Here is a 23,345-nt window from a genome sequence, read left to right on the forward strand (position 1 = left end):
TACATAACTACCACTTATCTATACAACTATCACCTGTCTATATAACTATCACATGTCTATATAGCTACCAACTGTCTATATAATCAATACCTTTCCATATAGCTACCACCTGTCTATATAACTACCACCTGTCTATATAGCTACCACCTGTCTATATAACTACCACCTGTCTATATAAATACCACATGTCTATATAACTACCACCTGTCTATATAACTACCACATGTCTATATAGCTACCGCCTGTCTATATAACCACCACCTGTCTATATAACTACCATCTGTCTATATAACTACCACCTGTCTATATAACTACTACATGTCTATATAACTACTACATGTCTATTTGACTACCAAATGTCTATATAAATACCACCTGTCTACATAACTACCACTTATCTATATAACTATCACCTGTCTATATAACTATCACTTGTCTATATAGCTACCACCTGTCTATATAATCAATACCTTTCCATATAGCTACCACCTGTCTATATAACTACCACCTGTCTTTATAACTACCACATGTCTATTTAACTACCACCTGTCTATATAACTACCACATGTCTATATAGCTACCACCTGTCTATATAACTACCACCTGTCTATATAACTACCACATGTCTATATAACTCCCACCTGTGTATATAACTACCACATGTCTATATATAGCTACCGCCTGTCTATATAACCACCGCCTGTCTATATAACTACCACCTGTCTATATAACTACTACATGTCTATTTAACTACCACATGTATATATAACTACCACCTGTCTATATATAACTACCACCTGTCTATGTAACTATCACCTGTCTATGTAACTACCACCTATCTACATAACTACCACTTTTCTATTTAACTACCACTTTTCTATTTAACTACCACCTGTCTATATAACTATCACCTGTCTATATAACTACCACCTGTCTATATAATCAATTCCTTTCCATATAACTACCTCCTGTCTATATAACTACCACCTGTCTATATAACTACCACCTGTCTATATAACTACCACCTGTCTATATAACTACCACCTGTCTATATAACTACCTCCTGTCTATATAACTACCACCTGTCTATATAACTACCACCTGTCTATATAACTACCACCTGTCTATATAACTACCACCTGTCTATATAACTACCACCTGTCTATATAACTACCACCTGTCTATATAACTACCTCATGTCTATATAACTACCACCTGTCTATATAACTACCACCTGTCTATATAACTACCACCTGTCTATATAACTACCACCTGTCTATATAACTACCACCTGTCTATATAACTACCACCTGTCTATATAACTACCACCTGTCTATATAACTACCACCTGTCTATATAACTACCACCTGTCTATATAACTACCGCCTGTCTATATAACTACCACCTGTCTATATAACTACCACCTGTCTATATAACTACCACCTGTCTATATAACTACCACCTGTCTATATAACTACCACCTGTCTATATAACTACCACATGTCTATATAACTACCACCTGTCTATATAACTACCTGATGTCTATATAACTACCACCTGTCTATATAACTACCACCTGTCTATATAACTACCACCTGTCTATATAACTACCACCTGTCTATATAACTACCACATGTCTATATAACTACCACCTGTCTATATAACTACCACCTGTCTATATAACTACCGCCTGTCTATATAACTACCACCTGTCTATATAACTACCACCTGTCTATATAACTACCACCTGTCTATATAACTACCACCTGTCTATATAACTACCACCTGTCTATATAACTACCACTTTTCTATTTAACTACCACTTTTCTATTTAACTACCACCTGTCTATATAACTATCACCTGTCTATATAACTACCACCTGTCTATATAATCAATTCCTTTCCATATAACTACCTCCTGTCTATATAACTACCACCTGTCTATATAACTACCACCTGTCTATATAACTACCACCTGTCTATATAACTACCACCTGTCTATATAACTACCACATGTCTATATAACTACCACCTGTCTATATAACTACCTGATGTCTATATAACTACCACATGTCTATATAACTACCACCTGTCTATATAACTACCACCTGTCTATATAGCTACCGCCTGTCTTTATAACTACCACATTTTTATATAGCTACCACCTGTCTATATAACTACCACCTGTCTATATAACTACCACCTGTCTATATAACTACCACCTGTCTATATAACTACCACATGTCTATATAGCTACCGCCTGTCTATATAACCACCGCCTGTCTATATAACTACCACCTGTCTATATAACTACCACCTGTCTATATAACTACCACATGTCTATATAACTACCACCTGTCTATATAACTACCTGATGTCTATATAACTACCACATGTCTATATAACTACCACCTGTCTATATAACTACCACCTGTCTATATAGCTACCGCCTGTCTATATAACCACCGCCTGTCTATATAACTACCACCTGTCTATATAACTACTACATGTCTATATAACTACCACCTGTCTATATAACTACCACCTGTCTATATAACTACCACCTGTCTATATAACTACCACCTGTCTATATAACTACCACATGTCTATATAACTACCACCTGTCTATATAACTACCACCTGTCTATATAACTACCACCTGTCTATATAACTACCACCTGTCTATATAACTACCACCTGTCTATATAACTACCACCTGTCTATATAACTACCACCTGTCTATATAACTACCACATGTCTATATAACTACCACCTGTCTATATAACTACCACCTGTCTATATAACTACCACATGTCTATATAGCTACCGCCTGTCTATATAACTACCACCTGTCTATATAACTACCACCTGTCTATATAACTACCACCTGTCTATATAACTACCACCTGTCTATATAACTACCACCTGTCTATATAACTACCACCTGTCTATATAACTACCACATGTCTATATAACTACCACCTGTCTATATAACTACCACCTGTCTATATAACTACCACCTGTCTATATAACTACCACCTGTCTATATAACTACCACTTGTCTATATAACTACCACCTGTCTATATAACTACCACATGTCTATATAGCTACCACCTGTCTATATAACTACCACCTGTCTATATAACTACCACATGTTTATATAGCTACCGCCTGTCTTTATAACTACCACCTGTCTATATAACTACCACCTGTCTATATAACTACCACCTGTCTATATAACTATCACCTGTCTATATAACTACCACTTTTCTATTTAACTACCACTTTTCTATTTAACTACCACCTGTCTATATAACAATCACTTGTCTATATAACTACCACATGTCTATATAATTACCCCTTGTATATATAACTACCACTTATCTATTTAATTATCACCTGTCTATACTATATTAGTATATTATATACTTATTATTTGCATTCAATGATAGTCTGCAATTAGAATGCCTCAATAAGATAAATGGCTTTTCTAAATAGGCATGCAATATCTATTTTAGAAACCTCTTAAACCTGCATGCACACGTCAACTTTGAAATGTTGAAGATCACATATTATACTCAAGTGTTTTTCTTAATTCAAATTAATTAAAAATAATTTAGTTATATACAGAAAATTATCTGAAATTTTATAGTTTTAATTAAATCTAGTTATCTATATCTACACCCATAAAATACTCATTTACCCTGTCTATATCTCATATATTGCGATCCACCCATATAATAATTCATCTATTTTTTTTATTATCTTCATTGTACCTGTATAATTGTATAAATCTTCCATATAATTATCATCCACTCTATAACTCCAATCATAAAATACTCATCCACCCCATATAGTACCCCATATACAAAATGTAAATAAATGTACAACAGTATAATGCTTCCATACATGTATCAGTTGCCATTTATTTATTTATTTTACTGACTAACTGATCAAAATCTATAATTAATTCTTGTGTTTTCCTTTTCTTCGTCTTGATAAGATAATTTGATTACATGTCTCCCTCAGGTATATCATATTTACATTGCATCATTTATGTACTGTACTCACGTATTTAATATGTATTTGATACATTGTATAACTTTATTTGTAACATGTAATAATTCAACAGAAAAAAGTAGTAGAAGTTGCATGACCACACTAATAATTATTCTACACATTTAACTTGTCACCTTTAATGATACATGGGGTAACAGGGGTATACATGTATAGATAAGCAGTGTCAAGTCATATAGGTATATACACATATGGCTAATTATATGTCCCAGGGGGTCATCCCCACACTTACAGGTATAGGTGTGACACCTTGTGTATTACCTGAGCAAACCCATAGGTACTGATGATATTACTTCTTAGGACTACAAATGTATATATTTTGTGTATAATATATGAATTATTATACTGCTTTATCTAGGGGGGTCAATATTTTATAGGGGGGGTCAATATTTTATGCATAAAATATTGATCCGGGTCAATATTTTATGCATAAAATATTCATCCGGGTAAGTATTCTATGGGGATCAAAATTTTATAGGACACCGGTATTGTAGAAATCGCCTGTAATATAAAGCAATAACCAACTAATGTTACACATGTGTGTTTTAATTTTACAAGTCAAATAAGAGGTCAGAATGAATTTGGGTAGTACTGCCAAAAATCACAAAATTTACTGCCTAGCGAATGGAACACAGGGTTAAACAAAGTAGTCAAGTTATGGTCTACCACTTCATGTCACATTTTTACATTTTATAGTAGTTATAAAGAAATATTTCCATCTTAGTTTTAATACACATAAAGCATAAATACGCGAATTATTGCAGTGCACAAAATCTGTGTTGTGGCAAATATGCTTAAAGCAACCAGCATGTTTATCTGTGCCTTTAAATGGTTTTTCATAGAATAATTCATAAAATCTTATAGTAATTAATTTTCAATTTACCTAGAATAATGATTACAGAAGAAAAGAAAGGATATCAAAATGTTTGCGAAGTTATGGCTCACTTAACTTTTATACTAATAGCGCATCTTTTCCTTATTGAATCATGTAATCTTTGAAAATATTTAAAAAGAATATTAATACTGTACACAAATATGATCTTATAATAACACCTTAATTAGGCTAGTTACTGGATGTAACAATAAATGGCATCAAGGAGAAAAAAAGTGGTAGGAGGTCACTCTTTGTAATATAAAATATTGACAACACATTCATTGAAGTATTACTCTGTAGGTTTTAATAGTTTAACGTCATATATACAGACAGGGTCATGTAAGGACGTGCAAGGGTCATATCTCTGCTCGGATATGAATTATGTACAGCTACAATGTGTAAGAAATACTGTCACCAAATATCATTCCCAGTAATTTAGGTGGGCAACCTGAATACCCCCTTCTCCACTTTGTTGCACAAATATCTTTGCCAGAAGCGTTTAAATGTAGAACTTTTAACATACCTCCAATTCATTAGGATCAAATCTTTCTTGGCCTGCGTTTCTCCGAGTGGGTTTACATAGATCAGTCTCCTTTGTTTTGGATACACGGCACACAGTGTCCAGTGCGAATTGCTTTCATTAACGGCCCCAATCATGACATCATAGTCAGTCAAATTTAACTGAAATATGCAAGTAAATGTCATGTTACAAATGTACTACAAATGAATATAGGCTAGCAATGGCATAGGATACCTAAATATGTACAAAGTAATCTATCTGATTCAAAGATGTGCAAGAGGAACATGACAAGATTCTCAGGCAGACAGACAGACAGACAGACATTAAAGGTAGTTTTTTTGGTAGTGGATCAATATGATCAATTTTATGAGTATCAACTAAATAAAGTGTTTAAAACTTTTTTTTTTTCATTTGAGGTCTATCTGAGATCTGAGATCATTTCACGAAAAAAACCAGATTGCTCTCCTCAAATGATCATGAATATAAATCAGGTTTAGGTGAAACCCAGGAGTAGAAGCATTCTATAAGGGGGAATTTTAGCAATGGTTCTCTTTAAAGGCCCTATCACTCTGTCATCAGACTCAGGGGTAAATGAGCACATTCTGTTGATAATGATTCCACATTAAAATATTAAAATATTACAACACACATTGCACAATGGAATTTGAAGATACATATGACCAAATAATTATTACAAACCCGTCTTAGTCCACCATGAATCAAACTTGAATCTTCAAAAATGGCTTTGGCTACTGCTGTCTCCATGTGATATATTCTTTTGTTCTAAACCAAAATAAATCGTATTTCAATAGCTAATCACATTGAGTAAAAAGTGCAAGTGTTTTAATGTTGTATATATTTATGTATTCATAATTTTATTTATGTATTCATAATTTAACTGTATTATGTTTTTGTATGCATGCATGTACTTGTACAAGCACATGCAATTAAATCAAATAACAACAGCGCCCATCAAAGAATGATATATGTCTGACAAATGACAGAAGGATCTTTTCTCTGGTTTTTAAACTTTCACAATCAAAATCCAAGATGACGCTGGTCGGCCATCTTGTTAAAAACCGATCGGTCCAAAAATGCAATATTCACAACTAAGACTCTAGGAGAACCTACATATCAAATTTGAAAAAAGATCCCTTTATATTGTATAGCTCTTTCTGAGAAATAGCAGTAACAAGAAATGTTAACAGATGGACGAAAGGACAGACGGACGGACAATGGACCATGGACGAAAGGCGATTTGAATAGCCCCCCATGTAATGATGATGGGCTTAAAACTTACCATGGACACTGATGTTAAAAGAAATAGGTACGCATCCATGACCTGTAACAATTAAGAACAAACGTTGACACGTCAACCATACATATATTTTTGCTATAACTGATTTTTTTTTTCACTTTTGATTTTTTTATGTTCCATTTGACAGAAAATAAAGATGAAAACGAGAACTTTTAACATAATAATGATGTATTATTTTAAGATATGAAAATATATTCTTTCTCTTTATTAAACCTCAACTGACAGATTATAAATCATCATAGTAATTTCATTCAACCGTTATCAAATTCTGAAAATATATTCCTGACTCAAGAGTATCTCAAGTTTCATCTCAAGTTACCTGATACAAGTATTTAACGATAATAAGATTATCGTTTTTTTTATTAACTCTAACTTGAAAGTTTTATTCAATTGATAAAGATACAAAATATGTATTTTTGTCCACAACTTTGGCTAAATGAATTGCTCACCTGGTTTGTAATGCCGTAGTAATGTTCTTAATACAATAATACAAAATCATTGTCTCTTTTCTGAAGAAATTTTAAAATTTAATTCTAATTTCCCATATTAGATCCCAACCCTTCCAATCTCTGTTCTATTTCCCCCAAGGATGTTTCTGGCCATTTGCTGGACGAACGAACAATAAACAAATGACGGACGCAGCACCATTGCATACCGATAAGCTCACAGGCTCAAAAGGAGTATTTAAAACAACCTGCTAACTTATTATTTTAGGTCTTTCAGGGTGATTATCCATTCTCACTGTAAATGTCAGATATCACCAATCAGGGGAAAAATAAAAATATATGTATCTATTGTCAAATCACAGATGTAGATCCAGATTTCAATATATCTTGGATAAACTGGAGACTGCATTATGGCAATAAACATTAAAGAAAGCATTACCTCATCACTCAAAGTTGTTTGCAGAAACTTAATTGAATGATCTGTGATAAGATTGGGGCCAACTTTGGCAAGGAGATGACCAACAGGTCCAATCGTCCAAATCTTTTGTACAACTGCAAACATATAGTGGAATAATTTTTTTCAAATACAGTAATATAGGCCTAGGTAAAGTTTCACCTGTTATGAAACAAAGAGGGTTATGTTTTAAAAACTCATTGTATAATCATTTACAGGTATAATGTCAGCAATATATTGATATGTTTTCAATTTACATGAAATGAATCAATAGGAGAATCAAATTAAGTTATGTTTACTTTCAATATATTTGAAATATGTTAAATGAAATACGCAATTTTTTTAACAGGAATATTTACCATAATCAGCATCAAATAAAACATCACTTGGTGTTGCAACTACTGTTGAACTACTACATGCAGCTGTAGGCAAAGAAAGAAACATAATTATTTGAATGACAAGATATTAGTGGAGATTTTATGGAAATTTCAAAGAAGATTAACCAACTTAATAATTTTCATAGACCACAATGTTGGAGTTTGTAAATTTTATAATGTATTTAAACAACTGAATATTAGTTAGCTACTGTGTTCTATTATTAAAGGCTAGGTTTTAATATAGATAGAGAAAAAGTTAGGGTTCTTCAATTCAAACTCCAACCAGGGTAACCATTTTGAAAGAAAGTACATTTTGCAATTTCCAAATTCATATCATTGCTATGTAGGAATATTCTCTGTCAGAAAACATCTCTACTTTTGAATTTCATGATTATATATAAAACCAGCCAATCAGTGGCCAGGTCAAAATTCTATCGTGGGCTCAATCTTCAATACACAGGGGCCATTTTGAAGGTATTTTTTTTTCATTTAGTTGATTGTTCCCTAAAGATGCTGCCATAACAGAAAAACAATTATCACCCAAGAAAGTACAACATCAAGATCACAATCACAACAGGATACATTTATATACTTGACATTTAAATGTCACTTTAAAGGTCCACTATGTTTCCAAAACAAAATTTAAATGATAACAGTTATAATGTTAGAACATCTTCATTGCTAACCTAAGATGAGGTTAAACACCAAACAAATGCAAGGTTCCATATGTAAACCTTTGCTTAACAAAGAAGCTCATTTCACTGTTTTACTGTGTGCAGTTGTACTGATAGCCAACCACGTCTAGGACGACGAGGATAAACATTAAGTCTACCCAAGTTCTGGAAATTATTCATGTGTAGTGATAATGGTCATTTGATAACTTTTGAGATTCCATAAAACTATTGAACTTATTTCACAGTAAAAATTTAAAAATTAAAATCTGTTTTGGAAATGTAGTGGGTCTTTAACACCTTCAAAAAGCTTCATTAATCCGGTGAATTTGAAATATCTATGTTCATGAATGATAATAATCTTTCATGAAATTGTATTACAAAGAAATTCAATGTTAATAGTCTGCCAAGTCTTAATTGGTTACATTTCATGTACGCTTTTTATCATGCTGGTATATATATATACATATATATAAAGCTAGGTTCTTATATATTCATATATTCATGCAGAAATAACTGAAACCATCAATCTGGTCCGATAAATTGTTGAGTGCCATGCAATGTGAAAAAGGATCCAATACCTTTGCATATGAATAAATTACATCCACAAATTACATCTTATTTACTTCATGTAAAATCTCAGTATATTATGTGAAATAAAAAAAACCTCTATAATTTAAAAGTACTTTGAAGTTAGAAAATTAGTTAGATCAGTATATCTGTTTACCCGTCACCAGCTCTAATTACAGAAAGAATTGAAATCTAATGTCTACATGACAGAAGGTGAAAAGGCGAGCAGTGGCAAGGCTATATAAGCAATGGAAGAATACAGAAAGTTTGAAAGGTTACACACACCCAAGTATGGTAATATTTAAAACCATTACCTCTGTGAAATATTCTGTAAAGGGATGGACGAAAGCAGATATTTAGTTTCCTAAAAATAATGTATACCGGTAATTCATTTAAAATACCTGTAAAACATAAAACATTTAGATGTGCTTTATAACTTGAATATTCATTTCAAGTCAACACAAGTAACCATCCTCCCACTGAAGTGTTTCAGAGCTGAAATAAGAGCTATTTTCTCTTTTGTACATTACTTTAACATTTGAATGAAAAGTTTATAAACGGCCATCTCGTTGAAGGATCAATCCAAAAATGTCATATGCACGACTAGGACCCTAGGGGAACCTGCATATGAAATTTGAGAAAAATCACTTCAGCTCTTTCTGAGAAATTGTGGTAACAAGCTTTAATGATAAGAATTGAAGATGGCAGCCTGTCTGCCATCTTTTGACGGATCAGTCTCAAAATGCATTATGCACAATTAAGGGCTTATGTGGGAACCCGCATATGAAATTTGAGACAGGTCCCTTTCTGATAAATAAGGGCTAATAAGAATTGTTAACGGACGGATTGACGGACAATGGACCAGAGACCATAGTCAATCTAAATAGCCCACCACCTGATAATGGAGGGCTAAAAACTATATCCTGAGACATTACCTGGTTTATGTGGCGAAATGGGGCCATCCAGTGAGGGAGGATTATCTGCCAAGACTGGGCCATGTAACGATGGAGGATTATCTGCCAAGACCGGGCCATCCAGTGATGAGGGAAGATTATCTGCCAAGACTGGGCCATCCGGTGAGGGAGGATTATCTGCCAAGACCGGGCCATCCAGTGATGAGGGAAGATTATCTGCCAAGACCGGGCCATCCGGTGAGGGAGGATTATCTGCCAAGACCGGGCCATCCAGTGAGGGAGGATTATCTGCCAAGACCGGGCCATCCAGTGAGGGAGGATTATCTGCCAAGACCGGGACATCCAGTGAGGGAGGATTATCTGTCAAGACCGGGCCATCCAGTGAGGGAGGATTATCTGTCAAGACCGGGCCATCCAGCGAAGGAGGAGTTCCTACAATAAGAGTACTAGCATTTCAAGATATTCATTACCTGCATCTAAATAACAGCTTCTAGTATTGATACATTCTCTTGTTTTGATGTGAGTGTGTCTTAACACAGAAATTTTTATTAAAATTATGATCATATTTCATACATATTGAGGAATGTATCCTGTGGTGTTCTAATTTCAGCCATTACAGATTTCCCTGTTAAGTGTAGTGTTGTTAACTGTTGTGCACATTGAACATTGACGCACAGTTGACAGACCCATTTTAATGTCTCCTTAGGTAAGAGAGGTAGGTTGAGACTATCTCAATCATTCTTTTGTATATTGGAGAAAAATAACCATTCCCATTCTTGAAAAGTGACACCATATAGTCACTACCCTTGTGGAAAGCCTCAGTTTGGAAATTCATTAATTATCCCGTGTTGTGATTTTGATGTCACACCCTCAAGAGAGAGAAAGATTCTATTAAGATTTTGACAAGAGACACATAGTACCTTCATGAACAATAGTATGAGCACATAGATAGATAGTGTATCGAGCCATTAACTTACTGGTTTTTGAATGGATCTTGGCCTTCATTGGTTTCTTTCTTGCCATGTTACCAATTTCTGCAATAAATATCAATGAAATAAACAAAAAAAACATGAATTATAAAAGTAATAAAAGTTCTAATTGAATGATAATAGATATTTCTAATTATGAAATTAGCAAGAAGTGCTTTCCACAACAGGTTTTCAGATTCAATTATGCTATTTAATATATATAGTATTTAAATTTGACCCATAGCTGACCCATTTCATACAAGGACGCTATAGACTAAATATAAACCAATTATTTTTATTCCTATATCAGAAGAAGAATTTTTTTTAATTGCTAGATATTTCCGTTTTGGATCCTACTACTAACGTTATACATATGTATATTCCCCCCCCCCCCCCCCCCCCCCCCACCATCTCTCTGGTGCCAAGAGCACAGGATCACAGTTTATACAAAAGTTGTTCTTCTTTACCAAATGTTGCTTCATATCAAACTTAAACTAAATCTTGATGCTTGCAACAGGATAATTCACTATATTTCCCCAATTAATCCCAATTCCTCTGGCCCCTAGAAGCCTAGGATTACACTAAATCTATTCACCTTCACCCAAGGATGTGACTACTTCCATCTATATAATTGACAATGGATTTCTACAATCTGCTATATTTCCCCTATTGGGGCCGACCTTCGCACCCAACGGGTAAGAACCACCATTTATGCAAGGTCCCTTTCACCCAAGGATGTTTTCTGACCAAATCTGGTGTAAATCCATCAAGGACTTAATGACAAGTAGTGATTCAACAGGAAATACCTCTATTTCGATCCCCTATTGGGCCCTTAATGATTAAGGACTTATTGGAAAGTTATTCAATGTCATGCATATAACCAAGATTTTTTTAGAACATTATTTTATCGTGATATGTGTTTACCTAACACTGCTGCAGCTCGCATCTTTTGGGCTTTGGCACCTACTCTGCGCTGATACTTCCCATGCCGTCTGAAATATTTTCTTCTTGTTGGTAATTTCCGTAACTTTGCTGATGGACCTAATGGTAAGTTGGCATCATGAGGTACATTTTCTTTCAATGCAGTTGCCACTTCCTCCAAGAGGTCATTTGCATTTTGTAAAGTATTATTGTCCTTACAAAGGTACACCAAAGTCTGGATGTGTTTAAGTTTACTGAGGACATTTCTCTGGACTTTCACGGTATCAATGCTGTCTTCCTTTGTTGAAGAGATTGCTTCCTCCGTCACCGGTTGTCTGGTCAATGCACATAACCCAGAATGTGTTTTTACTGAGGAAGTGTCTAAAGTGAGCAGTGGGTTACTTCTATACAATAAAGGAAGATCCAAAAAGTCTGAGTTGGTAAATGTGAACACAGCAAACATGTGCTTACATGGCAGAAAATTCCTCCTAAAATCATCACAACTACAGTCCGGGTATGCAGACTCACTGCCCAAAGACACAGTGTATTTCCTGGAGTCACTTTTAACAGTGTAGAGACCCACGGTATTCAGGCTGATATCACTGCTCTGGAAATCTTCCTCTCCCTTACTGAGCCTCTTCAGCATGTGCTGTACAATATGATGAGGGCGATCATGTAGATAAGAAGGGATGCCCTGGTAGGGTTTGAAGTTGGAGGTTGATCTGAAAATGAAAATCTCAATATAGTGATTTACATTTTTGGAGTACTATTTCCTGTCAAATCAAAGGCTGTTCCATCAAATGCTATTTTTCTCTATGCAGATGTTTTAATTTTATATTTTACATTTTCTTTATATAATGGAAATGACTACTTAGATGTACAAGCAAAGGTTGTCATTATTTTGACATGCATTGGTATGTTACATACAATCAGTGTTCTAGCAAATACAGACCAACTCATTCATTAATATGAATTCGGATAGTACAAAACCCTTATGTAACAATATTCAAGTCTCCTGGACACGTTTTGTATTATCTTAAACCCACAAAACAAAAATTGACAAAACCAGGTTAATTGTAACCATTGATCACTGTTTGTACTCCCATTATGTGTATACAGTGGGTAATCCATATACAGGGGATGAACAGTTTTCAATAAAACGTAAAGTATATCTCTGATCAAAGGCATCATGTTGTTTTATTTTCTGGGTTCGATCCCACTTAGTACAAATCCTGCATTATACAAAAGGATTTCAGGGGTCCCCATGAATTCATAATAACAGTATTAGCTGAAGACATTGTATATGATGGTAATGTGCACCATTTGATTAGTGCACTATATGGTATGCTAAAACACCCAATGTATGTCAAAAATATGACAATCCATACTTTATTGTTGTATCATCTGTCAGGAATAAAAAAACATGTATACTTGCTTTCCAGTAGAAGTTACCAGACATTTTCAAGAACTATCATAACTATTTCATTTCTAATATATGTGCAATGATGAGTAACTAATACATAAATGTACAGTCATGTATTTCCTAAATGAAAAATGCTCATGCAGTTTGTGCTGATCTAAGATATATTACCTAAAGTTCAACATCAAATATGTTTGATACAGGTCTGGCAGGAAATCCTTGAAAATTATCTGCACAAGGTTGCTGAGCGAAGCAGAACTGGACAACTTCAAATAGAAATGCTTCAATGACTTGTTTAGGGTTTCCACACCATTGTTGGTTGTCACAGGTAAATGGAATCCAGGAGCGATACAGGCACGACACCAACTCTATAAATAAATAAATTCTAGTTATGGATATAAATGAAATTAATAGTTTAAAAAATTTCTTTTTTGTGCAATTTAATTTTGCATTTTTTTTTTGAGAGATAAAAATCACAGAAAAGGTCCATAACAAAAACATCAATTTTCAATTATGGATTTAATTTACACGAAGCTGTCTTATTCAAGAGAAAATTTTAAGCATATCAAGTTGATAGGTACATATAAAGTATGACATCCATTTATATCGTTTACACAAATTCACCCCGCCTCCCTCCAAGTCTCCAAAAACCACAAAGATGATGCATAAAGCATACGAGACAGATATGATATCTATTCATACTTTCATTTATCTATCTCTTTATTTTTGGGAGTTTAACATATTACTTGGCTGACAACCCTTGGCCATGTCATTCTGACTTTCTGAGACGAGGTCATTTACACATACATAGCAATATGGCCAAATTTACCCCTTTACCATATGCCAATTCAGTACTTTAGTAAAAAAGTATTACCTCCTTTACAGAAAGCCATTTGCTCTCAACATATCTCCTTAGAGATCCCCGGTAGAAAGACTTCTCTTCCAGACTTTGAATGGCCTCCTGTAGAGTTTCCTCTGAAGGGGCATCAGCAACTGCTCTCAGATGGCGAAGGAATTCCTCCCTGTCTTCACTTGGAACATTATCCTCTGCGACACATTCAATATAAATTTCAAATCAGTAAAAAACATAAAAAAGGGACCCATGGTCTTAATAGGCGCTTTTCAAAACAGTTTTTAATTTTTAAAATGGGAATATAAACATGATTGATAATTTTGTAGAGTGGCAAAAGTTATCAACTTGTACTATTAATACCTTTACATGTGAAAGGTCAAACCCTTAAATATACATGTAGCTCAACAACGTATCATTCAGCCATATTGCACTGTTTGAAGTTGGACTTTTGCTCATTTGCTCCTGAAATTTGAATTAACCTACCACTTCTAGACCACCTCTCCCAAGCTTGCTCTCTGTGGAAGGCACACATCAATATTTTCCCATCAGGAAATTCTGCAGTCACTGCACCAATTTCTGCCTCATCATAATCCAGCTATATAAAAAAAAAACAGTACATCATGATTAAAAACTTCACGTTACGGTTTACAAAAAAATGGACACTAATACACCATCAACTCAATTGCTCTTTGGACTAGATGAGCTAAAAATGATCCATTTGAGTACAGGTAATACCAAACCACTTGACCGATGCACATGATATATTGTAACTTAAATTCAATTGTTTTGGGAGATATGATTGGATGGATGGATCCATTGTTTAATGTCCAGTCAAACTTTGATGGATATGGAGATAAATATGTATTTTCACAAAAACCAACCATGAAATACGATGGCTTCCAATCTTCATTCCAAGATTTCAGTATGGATAACGCTTCCTGGATGCTGCTCATGGTTTCATCTTCTGTTATGAATTGGCATACTGGTATATAGTCCACATTGGTCCTCACAACAACAAGGAATAATGGTAGGGCATACTTGGTGGTTTTATAGGTTGCGTCAAGCAAACACAAGGTATTACCATACAAGTTTAATAATCGTTGTTGCCATTCTTCCTGGTGGATAAAAAGGAACTTGCTGGTTGAACCATCCTCACAATCGCTGGCTGGTCTAAAATGTATCTTCCTTGAGGGGTCTTCTTCTTTCATCTTTTTTAACCAGTCTTCCAAATTTTCCTGATCACATTGAGAAGAATGCTTAGAGGAAAGAGTTAAACAGATATGGTTTTTTATGTCTTTGTTGGTAGGAAAATATGACCTATCCATTGGGGAAGGTTTGGAATCCTTGTCATCATACTTCTTGTCAACAAAAGTCTTCAGCAATCTTTTGATAATGCCTACATTTGTTATCCCATCACTCACAAACTCTCTGATTTTAGTTTTGACTGTATCATCAACTCTGTTTCCCATTACCGATTCTGGTGAAGGAATGTGATTGTTATGCCCTTCAGCTAAAGGGAGTGATACATAAATCCTTGAATCACCATAGTCAGGATCATTTTGGAGCCGTTTCCTCAAATCATTCATTAGAATACAATGTACTGCGTCTGCGGTCTTTCATACTCAAGTCAGAGGTGTAGTCCATATACATCTTAACATGTCTGTAGTTATCTTTGCCTGACAATCAACCTTCCTTGTAGGCTGAAGGTGAACCCTTTTCGTCTGAGCATAATCATGCAAGTTGGGAATCTAGAAAATAGAAAGCCAATATAGAGATCACTGAGGTGACGGGCCTCCAATGTAAGATTATATAGAGATGCGCTGAAGTGACGGGCCTCCAATGTCTGAGTATACAGAGATGCGCTGAGGTGACGGGCCTCCAATGTCTGACTATATAGAGATGCGCTGAGGTGACAGGCCTCTAATGTAAGTCTTTATAGAGATGCGCTGAGGTGACGGGCCTCCAATAACTGAGTATACAGAGATGCGCTGAAGTGACGGGCCTCCAATGTCTGACTATACAGAGATGCGCTGAGGTGACGGGCCTCCAATAACTGAGTATACAGAGATGCGCTGAGGTGACGGCCTCCAATGTCTGACTATACAGAGATGCGCTGAGGTGACGGGCCTCCAATAACTGAGTATACAGAGATGCGCTGAGGTGACAGGCCTCCAATGTCTGACTATACAGAGATGCGCTGAGGTGACGGGCCTCCAATAACTGAGTATACAGAGATGCGCTGAGGTGACGGGCCTCCAATGTCTGACTATACAGAGATGCGCTGAGGTGACGGGCCTCCAATAACTGAGTATACAGAGATGCGCTGAAGTGACAGGCCTCCAATGTCTGACTATACAGAGATGCGCTGAGGTGACGGGCCTCCAATAACTGAGTATACAGAGATGCGCTGAAGTGACAGGCCTCCAATGTCTGACTATACAGAGATGCGCTGAGGTGACGGGCCTCCAATAACTGAGTATACAGAGATGCGCTGAAGTGACAGGCCTCCAATGTCTGACTATACAGAGATGCGCTGAGGTGACGGGCCTCCAATAACTGAGTATACAGAGATGCGCTGAAGTGACAGGCCTCCAATGGTCTGACTATACAGAGATGCGCTGAGGTGACGGGCCTCCAATAACTGAGTATACAGAGATGCGCTGAAGTGACAGGCCTCCAATGTCTGACTATACAGAGATGCGCTGAGGTGACGGGCCTCCAATAACTGAGTATACAGAGATGCGCTGAGTGACGGGCCTCCAATAACTGAGTATACAGAGATGCGCTGAGGTGACGGGCCTCCAATGTCTGACTATATAGAGATGCGCTGAGGTGACAGGCCTCTAATGTAAGTCTTTATAGAGATGCGCTGAGGTGACGGGCCTCCAATAACTGAGTATACAGAGATGCGATGAGGTGACGGGCCTCCAATGTCTGACTATATAGAGATGCGCTGAGGTGACGGGCCTCCAATAACTGAGTATACAGAGATGCGCTGAAGTGACGGGCCTCTAATGTAAGTCTTTATAGAGATGCGCTGAGGTGACGGGCCTCCAATGTCTGACTATATAGAGATGCGCTGAAGTGACGGGCCTCCAATGTCTGACTATATAGAGATGCGCTGAGGTGACGGGCCTCCAATAACTGAGTATACAGAGATGCGCTGAGGTGACGGGCCTCCAATGTCTGACTATATAGAGAGATGCGCTGAGGTGACGGGCCTCCAATAACTGAGTATACAGAGATGCGCTGAAGTGACGGGCCTCTAATGTAAGTCTTTATAGAGATGCGCTGAGGTGACGGGCCTCCAATGCAAGATTATATAGAGATGCGCTGAAGTGACGGGCCTCCAATGTCTGAGTATACAGAGATGCGCTGAGGTGACGGGCCTCCAATGCCTGACTATATAGAGATGCGCTGAGGTGACAGGCCTCCAATGTCTGACTATATAGAGATGCGCTGAGGTGACGGGCCTCCAATTCTGACTATATAGAGATGCGCTGAGGTGACGGGCCTGCAATAACTGAGTATACAGAGATGCGCTGAAGTGACGGGCCTCCAATAACTGAGTATACAGAGATGCGCTGAAGTGACGGGCCTCCAATGTCTGACTATACAGAGATGCGCTGAGGTGACGGGCCTCCAATAACTGAGTATACAGAGATGCGATGAGGTGACGGGCCTCCAATGTCTGACTATATAGAGATGCGCTGAGGTGACGGGCCTCCAATAACTGAGTATACAGAGATGCGCTGAAGTGACGGGCCTCTAATGTAAGTCTTTATAGAGATGCGCTGAGGTGACGGGCCTCCAATGCAAGATTATATAGAGATGCGCTGAAGTGACGGGCCTCCAATGTCTGACTATATAGAGATGCGCTGAGGTGACGGGCCTCCAATAACTGAGTATACAGAGATGCCTCCAATAACTGAGTATACAGAGATGCGCTGAGGTGACGGGCCTCCAATGCAAGATTATATAGAGATGCGCTGAAGTGACAGGCCTCCAATGTCTGACTATATAGAGATGCGCTGAGGTGACGGGCCTCCAATGTCTGACTATATAGAGATGCGCTGAGGTGACGGGCCTCCAATAACTGAGTATACAGAGATGCGCTGAAGTGACGGGCCTCTAATGTAAGTCTTTATAGAGATGCGCTGAGGTGACGGGCCTCCAATGCAAGATTGTATAGAGATGCGCTGAAGTGACGGGCCTCCAATGTCTGAGTATACAGAGATGCGCTGAGGTGACGGGCCTCCAATGTCTGACTATATAGAGATGCGCTGAGGTGACAGGCCTCCAATGTCTGACTATATAGAGATGCGCTGAGGTGACGGGCCTCCAATGTCTGACTATATAGAGATGCGCTGAGGTGACGGGCCTGCAATAACTTAGTATACAGAGATGCGCTGAAGTGACGGGCCTCCAATAACTGAGTATACAGAGATGCGCTGAAGTGACGGGCCTCTAATGTAAGTCTTTATGGAGATGCGCTGAGGTGACGGGCCTCCAATGTCTGACTATATAGAGATGCGCTGAGGTGACGGGCCTCCAATGTCTGACTATGTGCTGAGGTGACGGGCCTCCAATGCAAGATTTATAGAGATGGCTGAGGAGGGCCTCAATAGTATCTGAACGCTATATAGAGATGCGCTGAGGTGACGGGCCTCCAATGTCTGACTATATAGAGATGCGCTGAGGTGACGGGCCTCCAATAACTGAGTATACAGAGATGCGCTGAAGTGACGGGCCTCCAATAACTGAGTATACAGAGATGCGCTGAAGTGACGGGCCTCTAATGTAAGTCTTTATGGAGATGCGCTGAGGTGACGGGCCTCCAATGTCTGACTATATAGAGATGCGCTGAGGTGACGGGCCTCCAATGTCTGACTATATAGAGATGCGCTGAGGTGACGGGCCTCCAATAACTGAGTATACAGAGATGCGCTGAGGTGACGGGCCTCCAATAACTGAGTATACAGAGATGCGCTGAAGTGACGGGCCTCTAATGTAAGTCTTTATAGAGATGCGCTGAGGTGACGGGCCTCCAATAACTGAGTATACAGAGATGCGCTGAAGTGACGGGCCTCTAATGTAAGTCTTTATAGAGATGCGCTGAAGTGACGGGCCTCCAATGTCTGACTATATAGAGATGCGCTGAGGTGACGGGCCTCCAATAACTGAGTATACAGAGATGCGCTGAAGTGACGGGCCTCTAATGTAAGTCTTTATAGAGATGCGCTGAGGTGACAGTTTTCCAATGCATGAGACTCAATAGAAATGCGCTGAAGTGACGGGCCTCCAATGTCTGACTATATAGAGATGCGCTGAGGTGACAGGCCTCCAATAACTGAGTATACAGAGATGCGCTGAAGTGACGGGCCTCCAATGTCTGACTATATAGAGATGCGCTGAGGTGACGGGCCTCCAATAACTGAGTATACAGAGATGCGCTGAAGTGACGGGCCTCCAATGTCTGACTATACAGAGATGCGCTGAGGTGACGGGCCTCCAATAACTGAGTATACAGAGATGCGATGAGGTGACGGGCCTCCAATGTCTGACTATATAGAGATGCGCTGAAGTGACGGGCCTCCAATGTCTGACTATATAGAGATGCGCTGAGGTGACAGGCCTGACAGGCCTCCAATAACTGAGTATACAGAGATGCGCTGAAGTGACGGGCCTCTAAGTAAGTCTTTATAGAGATGCGCTGAGGTGACGGGCCTCCAATGCAAGATTATATAGAGATGCGCTGAAGTGACAGGCCTCCAATGTCTGACTATATAGAGATGCGCTGAGATGAAGGGCCTCCAATGTCTGACTATATAGAGATGCGCTGAGGAGACGGGCCTCCAATAACTGAGTATACAGAGATGCGCTGAAGTGACGGGCCTCTAATGTAAGTCTTTATAGAGATGCGCTGAGGTGACGGGCATCCAATGCAAGATTATATAGAGATGCGCTAAAGTGACGGGCCTCAAATGTCTGACTATATAGAGATGCACTGAGGTGACGGGCCATCTATGTATGACTATATAGAGATGCGCTGAAGTGACAGGCCTCCAAACTAAGAGAACAAACTAAGAACACAAGCTACCAACTTGAAGGCTTTAGAATTGAACTTAATCTATTTATTTAATCTATTTATTTAAATTGATCATCCCTTAGGGAACACCCCCACCGTTTATACAATATTGGTTCCACTTCACCGAAGGAAGCGAAATTAGAACTAAATCCCTTCATTCCCACAGAAGTCCCACAGAAGAATGATTTTAAAGAATTTAATTGCTATATTTTCCCTATTGGGCCCCGCCCTTAAGGCCCCTGGGGGACCAGACCCATTGTTTATACAAAATTGGTTCACCTTTATCCATGAAAGCTTCAGGCCAAATTTGGTGAAAATCCATTCAGCTGTTTATGACTAGTAGGGATTTTTGTGAAAAGGTGACGACCGACGGACGACTGACGCTGGACGACGGACGCTGCGCCATTACATAAGCTCTCCAGACCTTCGGGCCAGGTGAGCTAATAATGTAACTTCAATTCACCATTTCCACATAATTTATTAATGTTTCAAAATTGCAAAATAATGAAATATATTATAACTAATATTATTTTTGATGTTGTAGGATTCTTCTTTAAGAAATCAATGTTACCACGTCTATCTTGTGTACATATTTACATAATAATATATTAATTAACACCTGCCATATAATTACTGTTGATTGATTGCTGGTGTTCCTCTTACGCCCTTTCCCATACTGGCACAGCTTGATCACATGTCTGCCCAGACTAAATGCTGGTCCATTTATCGGCAGATTAGGGTGGTGCCATAATAGACGCGGAGTTTTCGAGACCTCAGCCTTTCTAGTTTTATTATCATGCCTACAAAGTAGGATAACAAGTCAATTGTGTACCCATTATATTTTTAATATGTACATTTACAATATAGATTCTAATGTATAAAATATAACATTTATTAAAATATGCAACAGGAGTCAGGAGTCAGGAGAAAATGTAGCAATCAGATAATCAAACCTGGGACCTCCAAACACAAGCCAATTAAATACTCTACTGCTGAGCTACCCGTTCACTGATGATCAACCCAGTCCAATCACGCTACATTCCTCCCTCCTTTTTCAAATTCTTTGCCCTAGAAGCTTAAGACATACAAGATCCTTAAATTATACCACCACAGTGGGTATTTTTGCTGGGTGGCAATTTTGTAACAGGAGAGGAGAAAATGTACTAGCAGCCAGACCGGGATTCGAACTCTGGCCCTCTGAACACTAGCTAAATGCTCTACTGCTGAGCTACCAGGTCATGATGATCAACCCAGTTCTATCCCGCTACAAACACATTTTTTTTTATATAATATGTGAGTGGTTGGGCTACTGTTTGTTGTCACTGGGTATAGCTGCCAGTTACTGGACATAATGATGTTATATGTTGCAATATATTCGATCCTGACCCTTCCTCCTCCACATGTACTATAAGAGGCAAGGAATAAAAAGGGAATATAACTGGATACACCGGTTGCATACATGAGATCGTGTCGGGATCAATGCCGTCGGGTAATACTGTGATTTCCAGTCATTTTACACATTTTTTTTGTATAATTGATATAATTTATGAATGTGCAATCATTGCAAATTAACAATCAATTCATCAGGTGACATTAATCATTCTCTTTTGATTCTTCTCTAAAATCACTAATGATAATCATTGATTGTTGGAAATATTACCAGGAATACGGTAGTCTGTTCAACATGTCATTATTGTTCCTAAAAGAAATATACACCCATTTTACATAAGGTCATACAATTGTAGAAGAACAGGGAATATACACATGTTTACTGTCTATTGCGAACAGGAATCAAACCCGAGTCTCCGGTATGAAAAAATACAACTATACCAACTGAGCCTTTGACACAATGTACAAACCACATTGACTCACTACTTTTACACAATATAAAATGAAATAAAAACTATGTATACTTACCATGTACAGTATTTATATATTATCTAAATACAAAGTACTAGTGTTCACTTTGATTGTTAATTTTGTTCTTTCACAAAAATGTTCACCTAGCACTGTGACATTGCAAATGCACTGGTTATTAATGCATTTTTTACAGACCTGCAAGTAGCAAATAATTTATATATATATAAATCAATAATTGATTGATTGATTGATTGATTGATTGATTGATTGATTAATCAATCAATTAAATAAATAAACAAATTATTAAATCGATCAATCAATGAGTAAGTAAATAAGTAATCAAATAAATAAATAAATAAGTAAGTAAATGCCTAGGCCTATAATTTACCATGAAACAAATGCTGCACCCGTTTCAAGTCGATGCGTTTCAATTAAATTATCTAATTGATTTTCGTTTGAAACCCAACCAATTATGCCGTCCGATTTCTTGCAGGAAACGTTAAAGCCGCTGACTGCATCCATGTCAAGCGAAAGCGAAACCGAAAGTAGCTATAGCTAAATATAGGACTATCATGACGTCATCAAATGTTGTGTAGCTGAAGTGACGGGCGCGACGAAGTGACGGGCATTTGGGTTTTCCCCGGTATGAAACTATAAATATTTTTATTTTATTTATCTGTTGTTAAAAACACCATGGTGTAAATCACTTTGGTTTTAATCTTTTACTTCGTATGATTACACACGCTTACACAATTCATAACGTGTCAGGATATTTAACGTACAGGTAGTTGTGAGGCGGCGTCCGATTCAAACCGCCTGTGTCAAGGAGGTGTGACAAACAGAGTTTCTTCAATTTTGTGATCACTTGAGTTCTACTTAATCAGTTCATGTTTGAAATTACTTGAATACACGGATGTTTACATAGTTCAATGTCATTATTTCCGGATTTTGGAGATTTTCAAATGTATCGGACGTCGTTTCGAGGAACATGTACAAACACAGGTAGGCCCAAT

At 37.6% G+C, this 23,345-nt stretch overlaps 1 protein-coding gene across 2 annotated transcripts; it reads right to left on the minus strand.

Annotated features, from left to right (window-relative positions):
• Window positions 1–1,769: 1,769 nt before the first annotated feature.
• LOC138311634 (uncharacterized) lies at window positions 1,770–22,929 on the minus strand. 2 transcript variants are annotated; one of them, XM_069252904.1, is made up of 15 exons: window positions 22,721–22,929; window positions 21,107–21,272; window positions 14,868–14,979; window positions 14,406–14,578; window positions 13,703–13,899; window positions 12,115–12,833; window positions 11,200–11,256; window positions 10,244–10,654; window positions 9,623–9,636; window positions 8,050–8,112; window positions 7,676–7,788; window positions 6,773–6,814; window positions 6,172–6,255; window positions 5,476–5,633; window positions 1,770–4,579 (listed from the first exon to the last, which is right to left on the minus strand). In XM_069252904.1, the coding sequence occupies exons 1-10, from the start codon at window positions 22,852–22,854 to the stop codon at window positions 8,089–8,091; spliced, it is 2,007 nt and encodes a 668-aa protein (XP_069109005.1). In that variant the 5' UTR covers window positions 22,855–22,929; the 3' UTR covers window positions 1,770–4,579; window positions 5,476–5,633; window positions 6,172–6,255; window positions 6,773–6,814; window positions 7,676–7,788; window positions 8,050–8,088. The 2 variants fall into 2 exon arrangements, with proteins under 2 accessions (XP_069109005.1, XP_069109006.1); XM_069252905.1 differs by lacking the exons at window positions 1,770–4,579; window positions 5,476–5,633; window positions 6,172–6,255; window positions 21,107–21,272 and having other exon boundaries at window positions 22,721–22,826.
• Window positions 22,930–23,345: the final 416 nt, after the last annotated feature.

This window comes from Argopecten irradians, unplaced genomic scaffold (assembly GCF_041381155.1).
Source record: "Argopecten irradians isolate NY unplaced genomic scaffold, Ai_NY scaffold_0074, whole genome shotgun sequence".
Taxonomy (NCBI): Eukaryota; Metazoa; Mollusca; class Bivalvia; order Pectinida; family Pectinidae; genus Argopecten; species Argopecten irradians.